At 36.1% G+C, this 21,597-nt stretch overlaps 1 protein-coding gene across 2 annotated transcripts in view; it reads right to left on the minus strand.

The window, feature by feature from the left end:
• Nucleotides 1-798: 798 nt before the first annotated feature.
• The window catches only part of NPAT (nuclear protein, coactivator of histone transcription), a 53,496-nt gene continuing 32,697 nt past the window's right edge, over nt 799-21,597 (minus strand). For both annotated transcript variants that reach the window (XM_030836278.3, XM_060304006.2), the window contains 11 exons: nt 21,439-21,526; nt 20,624-20,715; nt 20,454-20,541; nt 14,774-14,870; nt 14,022-14,150; nt 10,162-11,832; nt 8,183-8,298; nt 8,002-8,110; nt 5,129-5,189; nt 3,872-5,027; nt 799-2,470 (listed from right to left, as the gene is read on the minus strand). In XM_030836278.3, the coding sequence (XP_030692138.1) occupies nt 2,393-2,470; nt 3,872-5,027; nt 5,129-5,189; nt 8,002-8,110; nt 8,183-8,298; nt 10,162-11,832; nt 14,022-14,150; nt 14,774-14,870; nt 20,454-20,541; nt 20,624-20,715; nt 21,439-21,526 (3,685 nt within the window). In that variant the 3' untranslated portion in view covers nt 799-2,392. The remainder of the gene's footprint in view (nt 2,471-3,871; nt 5,028-5,128; nt 5,190-8,001; nt 8,111-8,182; nt 8,299-10,161; nt 11,833-14,021; nt 14,151-14,773; nt 14,871-20,453; nt 20,542-20,623; nt 20,716-21,438; nt 21,527-21,597) is intronic.

Here is a 21,597-nt window from a genome sequence, read left to right on the forward strand (position 1 = left end):
TGGTATTCCTAATAGTCATGACATCTAGCCTTTGGCTGAATGCTGATGGATGCTTTACTCATGTAAAATTTCAACATACTTGCTAAAGGGTTCCAACAATATCCAGGGCTAAACTAATCAAATATTTTAATTACAAGACTTCTCAAATTTGGCATACAACTAAGTACACTAAGTCAGGGGTCCCCAACCCCCGGGCCCTGGACTAGTACCAATCCATGGCCTGTTAGGAACCGGGCCGCCCAGCAGGAGGTGAGCAGCGGGCGAGTGAACGAAGCTTCATGGGCCGCTCCCCATCGCTCACATTACCGCCTGAACCCTGAACCATCCTCGCCCCTTCTGTGGAAAAATTGTCTTCAGTGAAACTGGTCCCTAGTGCCAAAATGGTTGGGGACTGCTGCACTAAGTAATGTCCAAAAATAAACAGTGCATGGATCCTTACATGTAGTTACAGAAGTAGCCACAACTTGTCTGTGGTATACTTTAACCCTGAAATGTAGTCAACTGGGCATCTGACTGTTAAAATAGATGACCGGGTACAATAATTAAGTCTAGCACATTGGGACTTTTAGGATAAAATGGGGACTATGGTTTTATTCTTGAACATAAATGAAAGCTCCAAATACAAGTTGTCTTTGGACTCTATCTAGTGGCTCCTGGCTAGTGAACTAAGAATTCTGAAGAAAGTGAACTTATTTTATTTGTATATGAATTCTTAGCACATACAAATTAACTGAATGAGAAGAAAATCTATAATTTTCAGCATTATGTAAACTTCTGAAAACAAGAATTGACTTGCAAAGGAATTTCTTCAAAGTATCTAAAAGAGAATGATTGCCAATATGAAGGAATTCAAACTTTTGAAGTTAATGAAAATATTTATTCAAACCTAACTGTAGTACAGTATCAAGCTGAGTTAAATAAACATTAACTGTACTAATTCCTGGTTCCTTAGGAATAGACCACTGCCACATCATAAAAATTTATTACAACACAAATTTCTGCAGTAAGGTTCAGCTAGTAAGACGTGATTTCCAAATTGAGAAATGTAGTGATGGATTTAGCTTTTTAAAGGCCCAGTATTAAAAAAAAAAATGGTTGAGGAAAATGACTCATAAATATATACACCTGCAGAAAAAACCCTTAGTATACTGATATTTAACAAAACAGAAAGCACTTAAGAGAACATACTTTAATATCTAGGCACAATTGGTACGAATTATAATTTCTGTACTCATTTAAAGGTTTAAACCAGTTCTTCAACTTGACTGATGTGTGTGAGTCTAATACAGAGAAGGCACCTCTTTCATTCTCCTTAAGGACTTTCTGAGAGAAACTCTATAATACTTTAAGGGGTACAGAGACAACGTACTATATCCAAGTGTAACACAGCCCATTTTAGGAGAAACTAAATTAAAATAGAAAACTATGATTTCTCTTTTTACATCTTATGATGGACATGGCTTTCTAAAAGGACAAAAGATAATCCTGCATACAAGCTTTAACATAGAACACAAGATTTAAATTAAATGTGCATTGGTCTCTACTATGTAAAAAGTTCTATGAATTAGTGCAGTTCTTTAAATCCCCAGTATTTAGGGGAAAAGTATATACATACCAAGAAATCTCAACTACTACATAACCAAACTTTTTATGGCTCAACAGTCTAAACGCTTAAAGTTATGTAAAAGATCTTAAAAGTTATAAACAAAAGATCAGAACACTCAAATGGTTTACAAAATTCTCTCTTTAAAACAAAGAGATCAGAACAACCAGAAGAAATAAAGTGTACAATTTTAGGAACATTATCTTTACTGCAATTATAAGAAGGGGCGGCAAAGTATTCACTCTAGAAAAAACCCCAAATTGTTAATTTCTGGTTACTTTATTACCATTTGAATTGATTATCACTCTTGTACTAATTAGTGGCTATGTCTTCAGATATCTTGTGGGACAATTACTGAAGGCAATTTATAAGGAAAAGTATACTTTTCCCACTCAAAGTGAGAAACTATTCCAGATGAATAAGCCTCAGAATTAGAGATCATAAGAAGCCAAAAAATACAATGTAAGAACATTAGGTTGATTTAAGCTCTATTTCAACAAGATTTACACAGTATTTACAATATACAATTGTCAAGGATATACAGTTTTGCAGATTGGCTTTACTCACATTTCTGCAAATGTTTTTTCCACAATAAAAATATACCAAGGTAAAGCTATTTACAAACTAGGAAGCTGCTTTAGAAACAGCATGATTTAGAAATAAAGTGAAATTTCAGTACAATGAAAGTGCAGGTCATGCTTTCAGATTCTGTCAGTATCTCATTCCCTACACTCATAGTTTAAGGAATAGTAGTTTTAAATAGCTACTGTTCTTATATGTTCAGAATATTTACTCATCATAATGCAATGATAACAAAAATTTGTCCACATCCATTCCAGCTGGAAATGAACTGGGTAGCTTCTTTTTCTGTCAAAAAAAAAAAAAGAAAAGAAAGAAAGAAAGAAAAAATAAACCTAAGTTAACATATTGAACTCAAACAAGGCCAAAAAGCTAGCTTTCTTATTAAGTCACATAGACCCTCATATCAGGTACTTTCATATACTACCAAAATTTTTGCCAAAACAGTTTAGTTCATTAGCATTTTAGTTATACAGAGAAGTAGAGACAATTTTTATAAATCCAAGGTTAATAAAATATACTTCAATGATATTTCATTATTTTAGAGCACAAGACATTATACAAATTCAGAGTGTATGAATGTTGAATGAGACAAGAGAGAACATGCTTTTTATAAGGTGGTCATTATTGCTAAACTGTAAACTTTAGAAAGCTTTACTAAGATTTTAAGAGTTAACAGGTACTTTTCTAGTTCCAAACATTTAACATACTCTAGGCACTTTACAAACACTGCATTTAGTCCTCACAGCCATTGGGTAAGATGTGTGGTAACCTCATGTCAAATGATGCAGCTCAGACTCATGTTATTGGGTTAACAATAGTCAAGAACCAATAAGCAGGAGATGCAGGATTCAACCTAGGCTTGCAAGGCAGCAGAGCCAAGATTCTTTCCCTGACAATACTTCCTCTATGACATTTTAAACCTTTCTATTCAATCCACTTACTAAATGGCTAAACAGATTTAGGAAAAATGGCTTTAACTTATCAGTGATAATCCTACATTACTTTCCTACAGATAACTGTGGTTAAAGAAGAAACAGGTAAATTTAATTTTTATACTGCTCCAACACATTAACTTACATTAGAATCTATGGAAGAGCTGGTAGGACATGTGGAACAAACCTAAGATGGAGGAGTTGCAAAGCAGTTTTCACTTGGTAATTCCATACACAATAATGGCTTCCCAATTTTTCATGTGTTATGTCATTCTCCCCACCAAACCTTGGGTCCTACCATGACAGAAACAAAAACCTCCTTTTCCCAAGGAAGATGTTTATAAATACATGCCTTAGCAACTGTTTTGAAAATGCTACGTTTCATCTAGATAACTTCTGAGTACCACACTGGCTGAGAGATACTGGTAGAGAATTTTTTTTTTGCGGTACGTGGGCCTCTCACTGTTGTGGCCTCTCCCGTTGCGGAGCACAGGCTCACGGGCCCAGCAGCTCTGTGGCATGTGGGATCTTCCCGGACCGGGGCATGAACCCGTGTCCCCTGCATCGGAAGGCGGACTCTCAACCACTGCGCCACCAGGGAAACCCTAGAGAATGTATTTTGTCAATCAAAATTCAAAGCTATCTTGACCAAAATGTTCAGTTAGGTAGCTATGGCAAAAAATGATGAGATCTTTAATCTGAGCACTGAAGGAAGGGCAAGGTGTGGTTTTGAAATTAAGACTTTCAAACTTGCCTTAATTTTCTTCTTTTTCATTGGTATTGATGAATTTGCAAGACTTTTATTAGAAGTACGGGAGTGTCGTTCACGCTCATCTAATTCCTCGATCTTCCGCTTTTTTGTGGTGCTCCTTGAAGATGCTCTAAATTGTTGTGTATTGTCTTTTAGAGGAGTAGCTGAAGTAGTCCTAGAGATGGCTGCTCTGGAGAGAATCATTAATGTATGGGCAGCCATGTTTACACTGTTTTCACTCCCTGTTTCACTGGCAGGGCTGCAGGCGGGCAAGTCTGGGGTGACAGGAGGGACCATTACTTTGGGTGTGTTACTCTCTTCACCATAACGCCTACTAGAAGGGACCTTGATAACATCTGTAGGTTCTTCTTTATGTTTTTCCCCTGCTCCTGAGCCAGATGTCCGGGGTACAGATAAGTCAGTACTATCAGCGAGTCTATTTACTGGGCTATGCCACTGAATATCTTGTAACATTTCTGTGGTATGCTTGGTGAGTGGGTTAATCAAAGAACTGGCAGACTTGGTTTGTTCTTGTTTTAAATCCTTCACAGGTGCACCTACTGAAATGACATTTTTACTGTTTGAGGATGTGCCTTGTTTTCTGGTTAGCTCTTGCAGTGAAGCTATAGTTTTCTCATTCCGTACACCCCCAGTTTGCTGCCCATTAGACAGTTTTGAAGTTTCTGGATTTTTCTGCCTTTCCACATCACTGCATAGTTCATTCTCCTTATTAGCTGTTGCTTTATGGAAAGATTCAAGTATAGTTTCTGTGGGTGAAACTTTCTTTTCTGACTGAGTTTCTTTTATGGTATGTCGGCTAATGGCAGTTTCTGATTTAGATAAAATCTTAGGCACAGGAGGTTTCTCTCTCTCTCTTTTGAGAGCGTTATTAGAAGGGGGTTTTAAGGTGGAGGAAACAATGGGTGAGTCAAGATTAGAAAATGAAATGTCATTCCTTTCTTTGTTTTGGGACACCGTCTTATGATTTGTCCCCTGTGTATTCGCCACAGGAGAAGCAGTGCTATCAAAACAGAGCACACGCCTGTGGCTTTCAAAGGTTTTGCTAGTTGGAACTATACTTTCTACTGAGAAGGGAACTGTTATTTCTTCCAATTTTTTCCCAAGATCTGTGGCCATATTCTTGTCAGGAACTTCAGTTCTACAAGAAAAAAAAATTTTTCTTAGCAACATAAAGAAATTCTTTATGCTTTTAACTTGAGCATTCAAATACTCTATGATAGAAACTACTTTTATGCTCACCGTTGTACATGACATCCAACTAAGTGACTTGATGAATCCACCAAATTATTTACCTGTTTTCCTGGAATTATAAGTTAAGTTAATTAGAAAAGAAAAACATTCCTGAAAGTATATTTCTCTGAAAGAAAACAGAACAGACCACAGTATCAGACACCATGAGAAAAATTTAAGCTATAGCTAATGTACAAATGAAATACTTTCACATACTGGGTCTAAAAAAGCAGCTTTGTAATATACACGAGACGATCACTCATTCATGTTACTGAGGAAATATAAATATGGAGCAAATGACTTGCTTTAACTTCAGGGAAATATGAATCCAGTCTTTTGATTTACAAATTAGTATGCTCAGTATAGCATTTAAGGGTACTACTTAGATCCAAAAAGTTACTTAAAGAAAACACTATATTATACCTATTTAAAAATTCTGCCCATTTAAATGTCATGTTTGTAAGCCTATGTCACTCAGAGCACATGCTCTGGAGTTTTAATAGCCATATTTTATTTTGTTTTTTGTTTTTTTTGCGGTACGCGGCCTCTCACCGTTGTGGCCTCTCCCGTTGCGGAGCACAGGCTCCGGACGCGCAGGCCCAGCGGCCACGGCTCACGGGCCCAGCCGCCCCGCGGCACGTGGGATCCTCCCGGACCGGGGCACGAACCCGCGTCCCCTGCATCGGCAGGCGGACTCTCAACCACTGCGCCACCAGGGAAGCCCCATATTTTATTTTATTATTATTATTATTATTATTATTTAATAGCCATATTTTAATTTCCATGGACTTATATGAGTTTATGTGGAAGGGCAGCAAGATATGAAGCCAGAAATGAAAGCAAAGATGATATCGTGTAGGACATGAATCGTGCATGAATAGATTTGTTTTAGGAAGTCACTCTGGCAGCAGTGTAGAAGATGAACTAGAGAAGAAAGAAAACTGGAAACAGAAATTCTACTTAGATTGCTATAAATATTCAAGGTAGGAGATGATGAAGGTCTTAGAGACAGTAATGGGCATTCGCATGGACATGAACAGTAAATGAGGAATAAATGGTGACATTAACCAAGAGGGAAAGGTAGGCAGAAGCGGTTTTTGAGGAAGAAGAGGTGAGACTTAGATATATAGAGTATGTGGATCTTAAGTTACATAAAATTAGAACGGGAGGAGCACAGTAGTTCTAGAAGCCACCAATAGTATTAACTGTTAGAGGGAAGTAAAGTAAGGTAAGACTGGAAAACGTCCAATGCATATGGCAGCATTAGGAGGCCACTGGTGACTTTAAACAGTTTTAGTGGAAACATGAGAAAGGACAATAATATGCATGAAAAAGTAATGGGAAATAAGAGGGGTCGGGGATAAAGGGCTGGCAGATGTGAAAAACCTAAAGGAATGATGGGAATGATCCTTGTATCCATAGTTGGACAGCCACAGAGTGAAGAAGCCAAAAAAGAAAAGTTGAAGATACACAGAAGAGAGAAGGTACCCTGCATTAACCTTAGAAAGAATGACATAATCATTCCTCTAAGAAGGGAAAAGGGAAGAATGATTTTAGATGAACATGTACATATTAAATGGGAGTAATGTGAGAAAATGGAGTTTACTACCCATAAAAATCAAAATCATTGGCCTAGAGTGAGGAAAGTGCTGACTGGATAGATCTGAGAAGACCTGTGGAAGTCTGAAATAGTATTAAGGAAGAATGGGAGAGAAAGAAGATAGGTAGACATTTAAAATAATTGCTAAGTGGCAGTGAGGGTGAGAAAGTTTTAAGTGTTATTGAATGGAATCACTCCTAAAGCAATGCTAAGAAGCCCAGGTGTAAAGGCAGAGAAATGGTTGGCTGGATAGATCCAGGGCTAGAGGGTATTAAGTGGATATGGTAGAAGAATGTGAATATGAAGGTGTATAAGAGTACTGGGAAAAGTGGCTGATGTGGTGGGTTGTGGGGTTTAGCCTGGATAGGGAAGGAAATGAATGCAGAAAGGAAGTGAAAATTCAGGTAAAGGTAAGGATTCAAGTAATAGGAGCTCTCATTGGTTCAAGAGAGATTCAATGGATATACAGAAATGCAAGTATTTTGAGAGAGTTTATTGACCATTATAAATTATATAGGTCTAATAACAAGTAGTGAAAAAATTAAAGGTAAAGCTATGGGACAGGTTGGCTGAAGTGAAGATTAAAGACTCAGAAATGAAAGGGGTCAACAATTCTGAGGGTTAGGGTGTTGTTAGGTTAACAACATGGGCATTTTGTCACCCATGAAGATGGAGAAGTCTGGTAGAGAAGTTTGAGAACTCACCACAACGTTCATCAATATTTTCATTCATGAATGAAAATCTCGTGTTACTTTGTATACGTTGTCTTTTACTGAACTAAATCTTTAATTTTGGAGTAGTCAGCATTATCAAATTTTTTCATTTTTCAAAAGCAATCTTTTATCTCAGCATCATCTTGATATTCTCCTACATTTTCTTTCATTATTTGTTTTGCTTTTCACTTTCAGGTGTTAATCATCTTGGAGTTCATACCTTTATATATGTTGTGAGGAAGAAATCTATTTTTTCCCTGTAATATATATAATAGCCAATAGATTTCATTTACTAAACAAACCATCCTATCCCTTCTGACTTCTGACATTACCTCTACTATGTACAAGTTGCTATAAATACACGGTCTTTTTCTAAACTCTATTTTGTTCCATTTGTCTTTTTCTTTTTTTTTTTTAATCACTGCAAAAAACTTTAAGCAAAGGTTGGACAACCACCTGTTAGGAAAGTTATTAGTATTCCAAAAAATAAAAAAAAAAATACCGTCATATTGCTGCAAACAAAGGAGTACACACACATAAAGCTGACATGAATGAACTTAAAAATGTACCTGTACAAGGCTTGTTTCTTAGTCCCTGAGTCTTCAGAGATTTTGGAGGGATAGGGAATTGAGGGATACTTCTATTGCAAACAGGTGCTGCCAAAGGCATATGAAGGACCTGGAGGAGAAGCCATTAATTATACTTTGTTTGAAAAGCAGCACCGAGCCATTTTCAGTTCATAAATCTCACCTGCCGAGGAGGAGCAGAAAAGGTATTTCCATTCTGTCCAACCACAGATACAGGGATCATTCCCACCATTCCCTGAAGTACAGGTTGGACTGGAGAAGCAATTATAATGGCAGATCCTAAAAAAAAAAACAACCAACAATTCTCAATAAAATGGAATAAACACAAGACACCAAAGTAATTATTATTATTTTTAAAGGTTTTGTGTTTTTTTAAAATAAATAAATTTATTTATTTGTTGATTTATTTATTTATGTCTGCTTGGGTCTTTGTTGCTGCGTGCAGGCTTTTCTCTAGTTGCGGCAAGCGGGGGCTATTCTTCGTTGCAGTGCATGGGCTTCTCATTGCAGTGGCTTCTCTTGTTGTGGAGCACGGGCCCTAGAGCATGCAGGCTTCAGTAGTTGTGGCATGTGGGCTCAGGAGTTGTGGCGCATGGGCTTAGTTGCTCCGCAGCATGTGGGATCTTCCTGGACCAGGGCTCGGACCCATGTCTCATGTATTGGCAGGCGGATTCTTAACCACTGCGCCACCAGGGAAGCCCCAGTAATTATTAATTTGAAATAAATCCTATATAATTATAATCAGTTTTTCATATAATCTACTCTCCTTTAAAAAAATTAATTTAGGGACAACAACAAGGCTAACAAATTAAGAAAAAGTCAATCTGAATATTATTCTTATGGCAATTAGTCAAAGTAAACATCATGAATGAGCATAAGACTCTATAGCCCGGAGATCATATTTTAGTTGTACCTTGATTCCTCTAGAAAGAATAGTGAAATTGATCAAAAAATTGGTAGTGCAGGTTTCAAGTCTGAATCTTTTACCAGAAAATAACGGTCCAAACTGAATACTGACAGTCTAAGACTTACTCACAACCCCAAACTATAATATAATCTCAATGGTATTTGTCAGAAAGGGTCCAGATAAGTGAGCAACCAGTAAAAACTGTGGGAGAAAATACAATGTTTACATGGTCAACAATATAGTCTATGGCTATCATAATTTAACCCTGCCCTGTAAATGAATCTTTTCCTAATAAATTCATTAACCTCTCCTGTAAGGCTGATTTCCTCACTTTCCTGAACACCTACCTCAGTCTCTCAAATACCTACCTATCCTTGTACTGCTTAAGTTTCCCTTCCTTTTACTCCAAATACTACCTTATTTATCTAAGCTTCAGCTCAAGTTCCACCTTTTCTACCAATTCTGATCCCTCCTTTATCTTATTTTAAACAGCACTTGAAATAGATCCATCAGGCTTAATACTTAATTGCTGATATTTAATCTGATTTAATTGTATGCCTAAATGTAAAAAAAGAAAGAGGGGAAAGGAGCTTGGGAATCAATATCTAAGGAAGTGTAGATGAATGTGCCATAAACTCCACCTTCAAGGAACATACAATCAAGAATGACCACTATGACAGGCATGTCAGTCACTAACTACACATAAAATGGCATGTAATAAATGCCACAAGTGCTCCTATAAACAAAGAATTCTAAAGACAGGGATCAATTTTCAAATGTGGAAGATAGTGAGAAATTACAAAGGGTATTTATTCAGGGAGAAATTCAAGTTGTGTCTTGAAAGTCTTTCCAAATAGGTAATAAATTCCTTGAAAACTAAGACTATAATAACTATTTAAGAAAAATCTCCCACAACACTGGGTTTTAGTAGGTATATGGCTATTTGATGAATTAGTCTTCCCCCCCTGTCTTTTTCTTGTATTGATAGCTTAGCCATGGATTGAGAACTATGGAAAGAAAAAGAAATAAAAAATGAAACCACTGAATTCCATAGCTTAGCAGATTAAAAAAAATTTTGATTGAATTAATTCTGTAAAGAGAAGCCATAATCACAAATTTCTGAATCTTTCTTATACTCTCATCCATGATTTATTACCTTCTAGTCAATAACAGCACACACAAGAGAAATTAGATCCCATTCCAGAGAAATGAACTTCAATATGTTCTAAAGTTACCTTGTGAAAAGCTGGGTGACATAGCTTGGTTAACAGCAAATACACTGTTTGACCTTGGGGGTGTCTGTAACTGAGGTGGTGGTTGAGCAGTCACAGGTGCAGAATTTCCAGGCAACACCACCACATTTGACTGACTGACAGTTGTTCCTAAGGCTGTTGGATCAGTTACACAAGTAGCTATCAGAATGTTATTTGAATTGCCAAAAGTTGTGCTTGTAGCTGGCATTAACTGTATGTATCCTCCATCCTTGGAAACACATGGTGTAACATTGGCTGAAAAAGCAATGCTCTCTTCATTCTGAGTGTTGTTTACTGTAGAGTCTTCAGGTTTGAGTGCTAAAAGGCTCTGTTCCATTGAGGCTGAATCCCCAATTCCTTCAGCAGATGAAATAGCATCTGTGGTTTCTTCTGAAGACAGGCATTTAACTAATTCTGCATTTCTGGCAGGTGATTTAGAAGGAGAAGACAAAATTATAGTTGGCAAGTTTTCTCCACTGATACTAGAAACAGCACTGTTAAGTTCAGAATCTGAGGAAACAAATGGATCATCACTGATGATAATTTTGAGAGAGACTATATTTGATGCATCTATCTCTGCTGACTTGTTGCCAGCAGGTTTATCACTAGTATTCTGGGACTCAGGGTGAGAATCCCTCATTGAAGAACACACAGATTCTGAAGGAAGAGAACGTATATCTTCTATAGGATTAGCTTCTGGGGATATCAATGTAACTTCCTCACAGTTATTTTCACCTAAAGATAGAAAAATACTATCTCCATCTTCTTTTACAGAAGATGAAGGCTCTTGTGAACCCAAAGCAACTTTCTCAGACGTGGAGGGCTGAGGTTCATGATCTGTATGATTTAACTTAACAGATGATGAATCATTAGATGGTTGTTTGATTGAAGATACTGAATCTCCAAGGTGAATTTCTACTTTTTGTTCAGATATAGTTAAACCCGAACCTTCAACAGACACAGGTAATATTTTACTTTGAAGCGAAGAATTATCTTGGCAATCTGAAAGTTGCTGTGATGCAACTGGTAACACATTATTAATTTCAATTTTACTCTGGTGAATTTCTCTAGAATCTGGTGACTTGGAACCATGGAAATTAGTTGTAAGTCTTCTTGTATCGTCAGAACTTTCACAAAATTGACCTTTTTTAGATGGTTTTCCAGTTAATGGAATATTTTGGGATAAAAGCTGAGAAGTTTTTCCAGAGAGAATTAAGTTCGCATTGTTAGTTTCACCACCAAGGGAAACAAATGAAGTTATTGGTATATCAGACTGATCAGGCTGTAATCGAGATTCATTCTGCACACTTGGAGACAAAGAATTCTTTTCAACTTCCATAGCCAATTCAGTTTCAGTAGACATCTGACTGGTGTATAATTCAGCACAATGCTGATTACATTCAGCATCAGAGTTTACTCTTTGGTTAAAGTCATTCAAATTAGGCACAGACTCAAAGGTGATATCAAGGTTACACTTCTGTTCAGTAGATACTACTGTTTTAAAGGCCTTTTTCTGGATGCTAGAGTCTATCTGGGAAAAATGTTCCTGGGCTTCCTGTCTAAGCTCATCATGGTTGCTGCCATTCTTCAAAACATTTGATGTGTCTTCATTTTGATAGGATGTACAATATGGGGGTTGACTAGATTGATCATCTGCAAAATATTAGGATGGCAGAAAGATATGGTGAGTATGTAACAGCTTTTAAGGTAGTCAGTCATCTTTACTATAAAACCTGTTTTGCCAAGGAAGTAACTAATCTTTGACATACCAGCAAGTGGAAGTCTGATAAACTCACTCTCTCATTTTTTGAGTATCAAAACACTTACAGGTACTTTTCTTATTACTGATGCCTTTTTTAACAAGTGCCAAATTGTTTTTCAAGCTTTTTAGAAAACAGATGACACAATGAAGGAAAAAGTATATATGTTTAAGAACATTTAATATGTACTAATATATAAAAAAAACTGGCTACAAACATAGTTTTTTCAAAACAACTGACTTTTCAACTTCTACCATTTCTACTGACCATACTTCATCTGATATATTCTTGAAGGTGAAATGGGGCCAATTACATTTTGCATGATCAACATTTGATGTTATTGTATACACTTTAACATTTATTACACATTTACTGAAGATCAACCACATGACCAGTACTGGGATACAAAGATGAATGACCCAGTCTCCACCCTTGGTGATATCAGTCTAAGGGAGGCAGACATAGGACAGAAAGTCATAATGAAACATGCCAAAAACCATAGCAGTATAGGAACAAAAGGCACCTCTTCTGGCCTATGGGATGTGAGAAAGTGTTATTGTACGAGGAGATCTTGACAAATAAAAGTGTTAATAGTTGGAAAAAGAAGAAAGGGCATTTGAGAAAATACTGATATACTGTGTCATACATCATTCACAGTTTAGGACAGAAAATAATAACAATTAACAATATAAAAAATATTGGGAAAAATCCAGAAGAATGTATATCAACTATCATAAAATTCTGTTAATGTGACACTGGTAAAATAATAGTGGGTATGGAGCACATGTGAATCCTTATTGTGGGGAAACCAGTGGAAATTATATACAGGCCACATAAATTCAGGGGTAGTCAGTTTCAACGAAGTGGGAAGAGACTTTCTGAGAAAATAGGATTTCAAATTTCATTTTGTGCAGGGTAGAGCTTATCTGAAGCACAATCTTCCACACATAATATATATGAGAAAGACACGCCCTCCTACAATTCAGCCTAAGAAGAAATGGAGGATTGGGTTTGGGTACAGGCAAAGGACTCAAAATAGGAATATAGTCTGAGATATTCCAAAACTGGTTTTTGGAAGGCGTGATGTGAAACTTGGAAGCCATGAAGTCTTTTGAGGGAGCTGGAAGGGGTCATGGAATTTAAGAATAGATGAACAGAAAAGATTATTGTGGCATAGCTTGGCATAGACAGAAATGGATAGAGGTGGTACCAAAGAGGCATAAAGTTTAGCAAGTGTGAGATGCCAGGATAATGTGAGAGAAGCCAGGATAATGGTTATCTTCGAGGAACAGGGATGAAAGGAGTAGTGACTGCGAAGAGATACGAAGAGATGTTTTTGTGGTGCTGGCGGTATTCTATTTTTTGACTTTAGAGATGGTTATGTGGGTATTTGCTTGATTATAATTCAATGAGCTAAAGTACACTTTTATTGTGCACTTCTGCATGTTATGTTTCACAAAAATGAAATTTTAAAAAACTTGGCCAATATTTAAAAGCTCTAGGATAGACATATTCACTGCCCTCCCTCATTCATAAGTAGTTATTGTGGGACAATTATGTGCCATACTGGTACTCTGTGGGAGGCAGAAACATAAAGAACTGACTAGTAGACACACAGGAATATAACCTAAAACCTCATAAAACCCATAATTCAGGACTATCAGCAAGTATACAATTTCCTCTAAATAAGTGAGATATTGATACTGAGCACTCAGCTAAGCTTGCTTACGAGGCTGGATGATTAATACCACAAACCAACCTTACACATTAGGGATTTGAATATGTGTCTCAAAAAAATTATGTTAAATGTTACAGACAGGTTGAACTGGTCAACACTATTAACACCAATTTGTGCGTGTCTACTGCATCATGAAGGAATGAGTACTAAAAATCCACCTTTTAATCAAAGTACTAAAGGCGTGGGAATAATTTTTTCTTTTTAAATGAAGAGAAAACTTAGAAACACAAAAATGATCTATGTGGTAATTTGAACAACTTTCAAATTAAACAACATTTTCTGCCTTTGAGATTTTGAGACTGATATTAGGATTTAGATTGATATTAACAAAATCAAATTCTTACCAGATTCTCCTGTTTCAAAAGAACCTTTAACTGCTAGATTAGTTTCACCTGCTAAGACTACATTGAGATTGGTTTCCATATGCTGACTGGAAATGCCTTGTGATATATTTTTATTATTCTTTGTTTTACCTGTTAAAAAGGGAATAGGGAAACAATTGGTTAAATGACCAAAATAAAAATAAGCATCAATTAATACAGCTTGACAGTGGTCAAGCAAATGTTAAAGTTTGGTCTTAATTATAGTCCTTTAATTATAGTTTTTAACATGCTGCCTTATATATCATTGACAAGTATGATTTTTCCACTAGACCAGTGCATTTTTAACATGTTCTCAGACAATGCTGGTCTGCTGGTTTGGAGACTACACTTTGAGAACTACTGCACTAGGCCATAAGATGGAGGGCAATAGACAAATCTTTTTATTCCTCTTGTATTATCCAACTGTGTTTAGTATAATATATGTATAGGAGTAGACCTCAACACATTTTTGATGACTGGCAAAACTGCCCACAACTAACCCCCCTCACCCCCAAAACTGTTCTTTATTTTTACAGCTAAAGTATCTTTAAGAAAAAACTAAAACAAAAAAGCAAAAAAAAACTCTTTCATATCCATATGTTTGCTTTAATGAAAATAGGAACTTTCTTCCAGATGCTCTGGGAAATGTTGTTTTACTCTGTTTAAGCTGTTTCTCCAGAGAAATTGGAGAAACTTTTTTCTCCTAACTGCTTTGATAGAAATGTTCTACTTACCATAGTCAAATAGATCAAAGAGTGCCTGAAATGCTGGATCGGATTCTGTCTGTTCCAATATATCCTGTATAGCTTCTTCAGACATGTGGATTTCACTCTGCAAAAACAAAAAACAAACAAAAAGTGATCCTAATTGAATTAGTATGGTTTAATACCAGCAAAGTAATTAGAGGATATCTGATATTTTGTACCTTTTATGTAGTATTCCCTTCCAAGAAAATTTCTTCTGATTGTAACACTATTCACTTAAAACAAATTAAAACAGGAAGACTAGAAAATAGAAAGTGAATGCTCCCTAATACCACTAATTAATCACTTTGGTGACTATATCCCCAAACATTAAAATAAAATATAGAATAAAACCATGCTATAATGTTCTTTATTACTTGACACACACCACTGTGTAAGTTTAAGGTGTACAGCATAATGACCTGACCTACATACATTGTGAAATAATACCAAAATAAGCTTAGTTAATATCCATCATCTCATATACATATTTTAAAAAGAGAGAAAAAGAAAAAAATATTTTTTTCCTTGTGAGAACTCTTAGGATATGCTATTTTTATTGTTTTTAAAAATTTATTTATTTTTGGCTGTGTTGGGTCTTCGTTGCTGTGCGTGGGCCTTCTCTAGTTGCGGTGTGGGCTTCTCATTGTGCTGGCTTCTCTTGTTGCGGAGCACAGGCTCTAGAGCACAGGCTCAGTAGTTGTGGTGCCCAGGCCTAGTTGCTCTGCGGCATGGGGGATCCTCCCGGACCAGGGCTTGAACCGTGTCCCCTACATGAGCAGGTGGACTCCCAACCACTTCGCCACCAGGGAAGCCCCAGGATATGCTGCTCTCTTAATTTTCAAATACTGTTGACACTTGAACAACATAGGTTTGAACTGTGCAGGTCCGTCCACTCATATGCTGAACTTTTTCAATAAATATGTATTACAGCACTACAAGATCCAAGGTTGGTTGAATCTGCACTTGCAGAACAGGATACATGGAGGGCTGACTGTAAACCTTTAAATGGGTTTTCTAAAAAAATTTATTTTTACTGGAGTATAGTTGCTTTACTATATTGTTAGTTTATACTGTACAGCAAAGTGAATCAGCTATATGTATACATATATCCCCTCTTTTTTGGATTTCCTTCCCATTTAGGTCACCACAGAGCACTGAGTAGAGTTCCCTGTGCTACACAGTAGGTCCTCATTAGTTATCTATTTTATACATAGTATCAATAGTGTATATATGTCAATCCCAATCTCCCAGTTTATCCCACCCCCCCTTCCCCCTTGGTTTAAGTGGGTTTTTGACTGCATGTGGAGTCAGCACCCCTAACCCCAAGCTGTTCAAGGGTTAACTGTATACCATACAGCAGTGTTAACTATAGTCATTATGTTGTACACTGCATTCCCTGTACTTATTTACTTTATAACTGGAAGTTTGTGCCTTTTGACCACCTTTATCCAATTCCTCCACCTCTGACCTCTTTTTCTATGAGATTGGTTTAATAATGTTGTTTAACCTGCTTTCTTCACATAAGTTTGTGGTACACTGCTTTCTAGGGCCTTCAATATAGATCTACCTCACTCTTTTTATCTGTTTTGGTTTCTTCATTTTATTATTTTTAAAATTTTAAAGTTTTGGCTGTGCCGCACGGCATGGGGGATCTTAGTTCCCCAACCAGGGATAGAAGCCGCACCCCCTGCAATGGAAGCACAGAGTCTTAACCACTGGACCACCAGGGAAGTCCCTGTCTCTTCATTTTAAATACTTCTTTCAAATGTTGGACAATCCTTGTTTATGTGCTCACACTTAAAAGGAGCATGCCAAAAGCTGTCTTTAAACCCTGTGCCAATAAGGAGGCAGGGACCTTGTCAACTACAGTCTAAGCTGTAGAATAATTACAGAACCATCTGTATTTTTAGTTTTTCTTATTTGAGTGAGTTAGATTTCTTGCTGGGACAGTTTATGGCTGAAGTAGTGTTTCTGAGGAACAGTGTGAATGGGGAAAAGATATCGAGTTTAACTATATACTTCCTAAACTTTACACCTTATCATCCTGTTTGTAGCCCTATCTTTACGTTTACTTTCAGAGGTACTAGAGTCAAGTCTTTTGTAAAGTGGCTTTTACCTGAACTTTGCCTTTACTGGCTTAGAATCCTGGGTCTGCTAAGTCAGGTACCACCTGTCCATTTCAAATTCTAAAAAATTCTTTCTCTGTCCTTTCCTCTTCTCTGTCCTTGTGGGTTTATGCTTTTTTCTTTTTTTTCTTTTTTTAAATTTATTTTTGGCTGTGTTGGGTCTTCGTTGCTGTGCTCGGGCTTTCTCTAGTTGCAGCGAGCAGGGGTTACTCTTCACTGTGGTGTGCAGGCTTCTCATTGCGGTAGCTTCTCTTGTTGCAGAGCACGGGCTCTAGGCATGCAGGCTTCAGTAGTTGTGGCACGTGAGCTCAGCAATTGTGGCTCACAGGCTCTAGAGTGTAGGCTCAGTAGTTGTGGTGCACGGGCTTAGCTGCTCCACGGCATGTGGGATCTTCCCAGACCAGGGCTTGAATCCGTGTTCCCTGCACTGGCAGGTGGATTCTTAACCACTGCACCACCAGGGAAGCCCCTGTGGGTTTATGCTTTTTAAAAATTCCCTATACTGTTTTTTTCGTAGGGTACAAAACTAAACGTTTAACCCACTATCCTTCTAAAGGGAAAGAACTCTTTTGTTTACATAACTCTGCCACATTTAGCCAATTCTCACTTTTGTACATTTGCATTTTTTCTAATTTTCAGTTATGGTAAATAATACGTGAAAGTCTTTATCCAGGCATTTGTTCATTCTTTGGGATTAATTTTATCAGTGAAATTACTAGGTCAAACAATATATACATTTAAAATTTTGAGAAATCCTGTCAAGAAGTCTTGCAGAAAAGTTGTATAAGAATGCTTGTTCTAACGTATGGACACCAAGGGGGGAAAGCGGGGAGGGGGGTGGGGGTAGGAGGTGGGGGGGTGGTGGTGGGATGAATTGGGAGATTGGGATTGACATATATACAGTAATAGTATAAAATAGGTAACTAATAAGAACCTGCTGTATAAAAATAAATTAAATTAAAAAAAATAATTTATGTATATATAAACTGAAAGGATAGGTAATACTAATTATCAGTTTTATTGGTAAATAGCAATGGATAAAATGGTATCACCATCAAAAATAAAAAGGAATGCTTGTTCTGTTCTATGTAACAATGTACATGCTCTTACCTATAATGGGCAATATCAATTTTTAAGCATTATCAGTCTAAGACATAAAAGTAATCTGTTGTCTTAATTTGTATTTCTTTACTATTGAATTAATTTCCATGTTTATGAACATTTGAACTTTTTTGGAGATCAATATGATTTAAATGGAATGACAAACTTATCTGTAAATCCTTCTGCAATGCTATATTTTCTTCAATTTTGGTGAAGCATACATTTGGATCCCAAGGGATAGAAAATTCATGTGGAACAAGAAGTAAGGTGGAACTCTCATGAAGTGATTAAAAACTTGGATTTTTAAAGTAAAAATGGCCATAAAATGAAAAGAGAAACTTGAAGTTAAAGAACCAGTTAAACTTGACAATGAAGATATACAGAGAACATCAATAATTCTTCATGAAATGTGATTTAGGAGAAAGCCAGGAGCTTGAACAAATTATTTCTGTATCGATGGACTTAAAAATTTACAGTAATATAAATAATGTCAAGAGTCAACAATCCAATGTTAATCAAACTATGAACTGGTGCATACCCTCTTACAAAAGTTACTGCTGAAGAAACACATTTTTCTAGTAAATTTCTTATTAGAGTCTAAACTTTAAAAATCAGAATTGAAGGAATCTTGGAATACATGTTGGTGGTTTGCCTTTTAATTTTAATGATGCTTTTAACAAGCGGATATTTTGAATTTTACAGAAGTCTTAAAAAAAAAACACAGCGATTTGTGTAGCCAAAGAAATCTTGCCTACCCCAAGGACACAAAGATGCGTAAAAACATTTTAAAAATTCACCTATTTGTACAACTGGCTCTGTTCTCTTAGTGAAGCTTATGTATATACTACTCCATTGGGCATTATGTATTGCTGTACTTTCAAAGTTATTGAAATCTGAATTTTTAACTTTTCCCCAATATACAATATTATGAACACCATGAACACAGTGTTGTGTCTTCACTTTCTTATAATCTCTCACAGTATCTAATAGAGTGTCTTGATTATGGTAAGTACCTAATTATTTTGTGGAGAAAATATAAGGAATTGAAGGTTATAAAATTTAGAACAGGGGATATGTTGAACATTAAGACAGGAGAAGTTTTTTAAAGAAGACTGCTAAATAATTTAAAGGTTGCTTTCAAAAGCTTGTCATGTTTTCTTAAATTTACTGAATTTCACTTTGGGAAAATGTATCCAAAAAAATTTTTTTTATAGTATTCTGAAGGAACTGACAAAAAGAAAAAAAACCTCAGTGGTTTCACCCAGAATTCATCATCTGAAAGAAAACTACTACCATAAATTCATTATAATGAATTCATTTTGTGGCACAGCAACAAAACTGAATGTATTATCTGAGAGTCCAAGCAAAAGGCTATGCAATAGCCAAAATCTCAGCTGTTCTTCAAAAAGGTATTTGCACCTGGACAAATCTTAAAACTCATATTGTTAAATTCTTCTTTTACCAGCTCACCCTCTTTCATCTTCACTCTCACTGAATAGCAAGTGACTATAGCCCCTATCTTCCTTCTCTTAGCAATAAATCTCACAGACAATTATTCATTTAGTTAGTATCCTTTCTTTTTTTAAAGTATCTTGTTCATTTTATTTTGTTCAATATTACTTGGATTCATCACGTATCTTTAACATATTATTTCATTGTTTCTTTATATTTTTATACAGTTTGTAGCAGGTGCAGAAGAAATGTAATTTATTTTGTATACACTGTACAGTACTGCTTACTGCACAAAAATATAGCCACTAATGAATTTTTAATTATTAAATACTAAGAAATACATGACATTGTTGCATGGATACAGGAAAAGTGTTTTATTGATATACGGAAGAGCTGGTTAGTTATTAGATGGTTAGGAATGTCTTATTACATTTACCATCTAAATAACACAATTTGAATATATGTAAATCAAATCATCATATTGTATGCCTTAAACTTATACAGTGAGAGATATCAATTATTTTTCAATAAAATTGGAATAAAACCGCAATTTTTTTTAACATCTTTATTGGGGTATAATTGCTTTACAATGGTGTGTTAGTTTCTGCTTTATAACAAAGTGAATCAGTTATACATATACATATGTTCCCATATCTCTTCCCTCTTGCGTCTCCCTCCCTCCCACCCTGTCTATCCCACCCCTCCAGGCGGTCACAAAGCACTGAGCTGATATCCCTGTGCTATGCGACTACTTCCCACTAGCTATCTACCTTACGTAAAACCGCAATTTTGACCTTGAAAATTCACTAACACATTTTCAGGAACAGATTACATTTGGATAATGAAGGAAATTTATATTTTAATTATTATTTTAAATCATTTTATATATCTGTTAGTAATGGTTTTGAAATGAAACAAGAATATCATCAGTTTTAACTATGAATATATGTACTACACACACACAAACACACACACACCCTTACCCATACCTGAAGTCCCAGGAGTTCATCAATTGAAGTCTCTGGTTCACTAGGGTTGCTATCTGTTTGCTTAGGTACTTGAGCAATATTGTTGTCACTGTTAATACAGAAAGGAAAATTTTTAGCATAGTTCTCAATTAGGCAAAAACAATCAGATATTTTAAACACAAACAGCTTACCTAGTCAAAAATTTATTAATGTTTTCTGCAAGTTTTTCTTGAAGAGATTTGTTGCTTAATATTTTTTCTCGAGCATTTTCAATAACCATTTGCTGGAAAACAAAGTGAATATTAGCAAAAGCATAGGATAGAGTATTATGTTATTTATTTAAAAAGAATCAATGGAAGCTGGATAGTTTTAATAAATCTAGGTGGAAACTCAAAAAGTTATGGTGGCTCCTTCGATATTAACACCTGACTAGTATACATTAACCACTTACAAGGGTTTTCACAGATCCTTCACCAACTCTTTCTTCACTGACTACAAAATACAGTTCCAAACTCTTTAGCTTTTCACACAAGATTTTTAATAACCTGTCTCTATTCTAGGAAAAATGCCCTATTATATTGCATAATCCAGCAACAATGATGTATTTACAGTTTCGTAAACACACTTCTGTTTCTTACCTGGTGTATTTGCACACGTTATCTATTCTGACTGGACTATCTGCTACTGTTAAATTTCACTACAGTCTATCCCAAGGCAATTCTACCGCAGTATTTTTTCTGGCCATGCTGCACGGCTTGCAAGATCTTAGTTCCCCAACTAGTGATTGAACCCCTACAGTGGAAGCACGGAGTCCTAACCACTGGACCGCCAGGGAACTCCCTCTACTGAAGTCTTACAGAAATACTGTATTTTACACACACACACAAACACACACATAATCTAAATATACATACATACATACATATATATATATATATTTGTGTATGTATCAATAGTTATAAACTCAGGAATATCTTAAGTTGCAAAGTTTGGGAAGGTCACTTACTTTTTCTACTGCAAATGTATTTGGATCCTGGAAATTCCGTATTGTTGAATGAGGTCCAGACAAAGTGATACTTTTCCTTTGAGATTCACTGAAACACATTTTAAAAGCCTGTCTTTTAACTAGTATGAATAACCAACTCAATGATAATTACATGTAAAG

The sequence above is a fragment of the Globicephala melas genome, chromosome 8 (genome assembly GCF_963455315.2).
Source record: "Globicephala melas chromosome 8, mGloMel1.2, whole genome shotgun sequence".
NCBI classification, from domain to species: Eukaryota; Metazoa; Chordata; class Mammalia; order Artiodactyla; family Delphinidae; genus Globicephala; species Globicephala melas.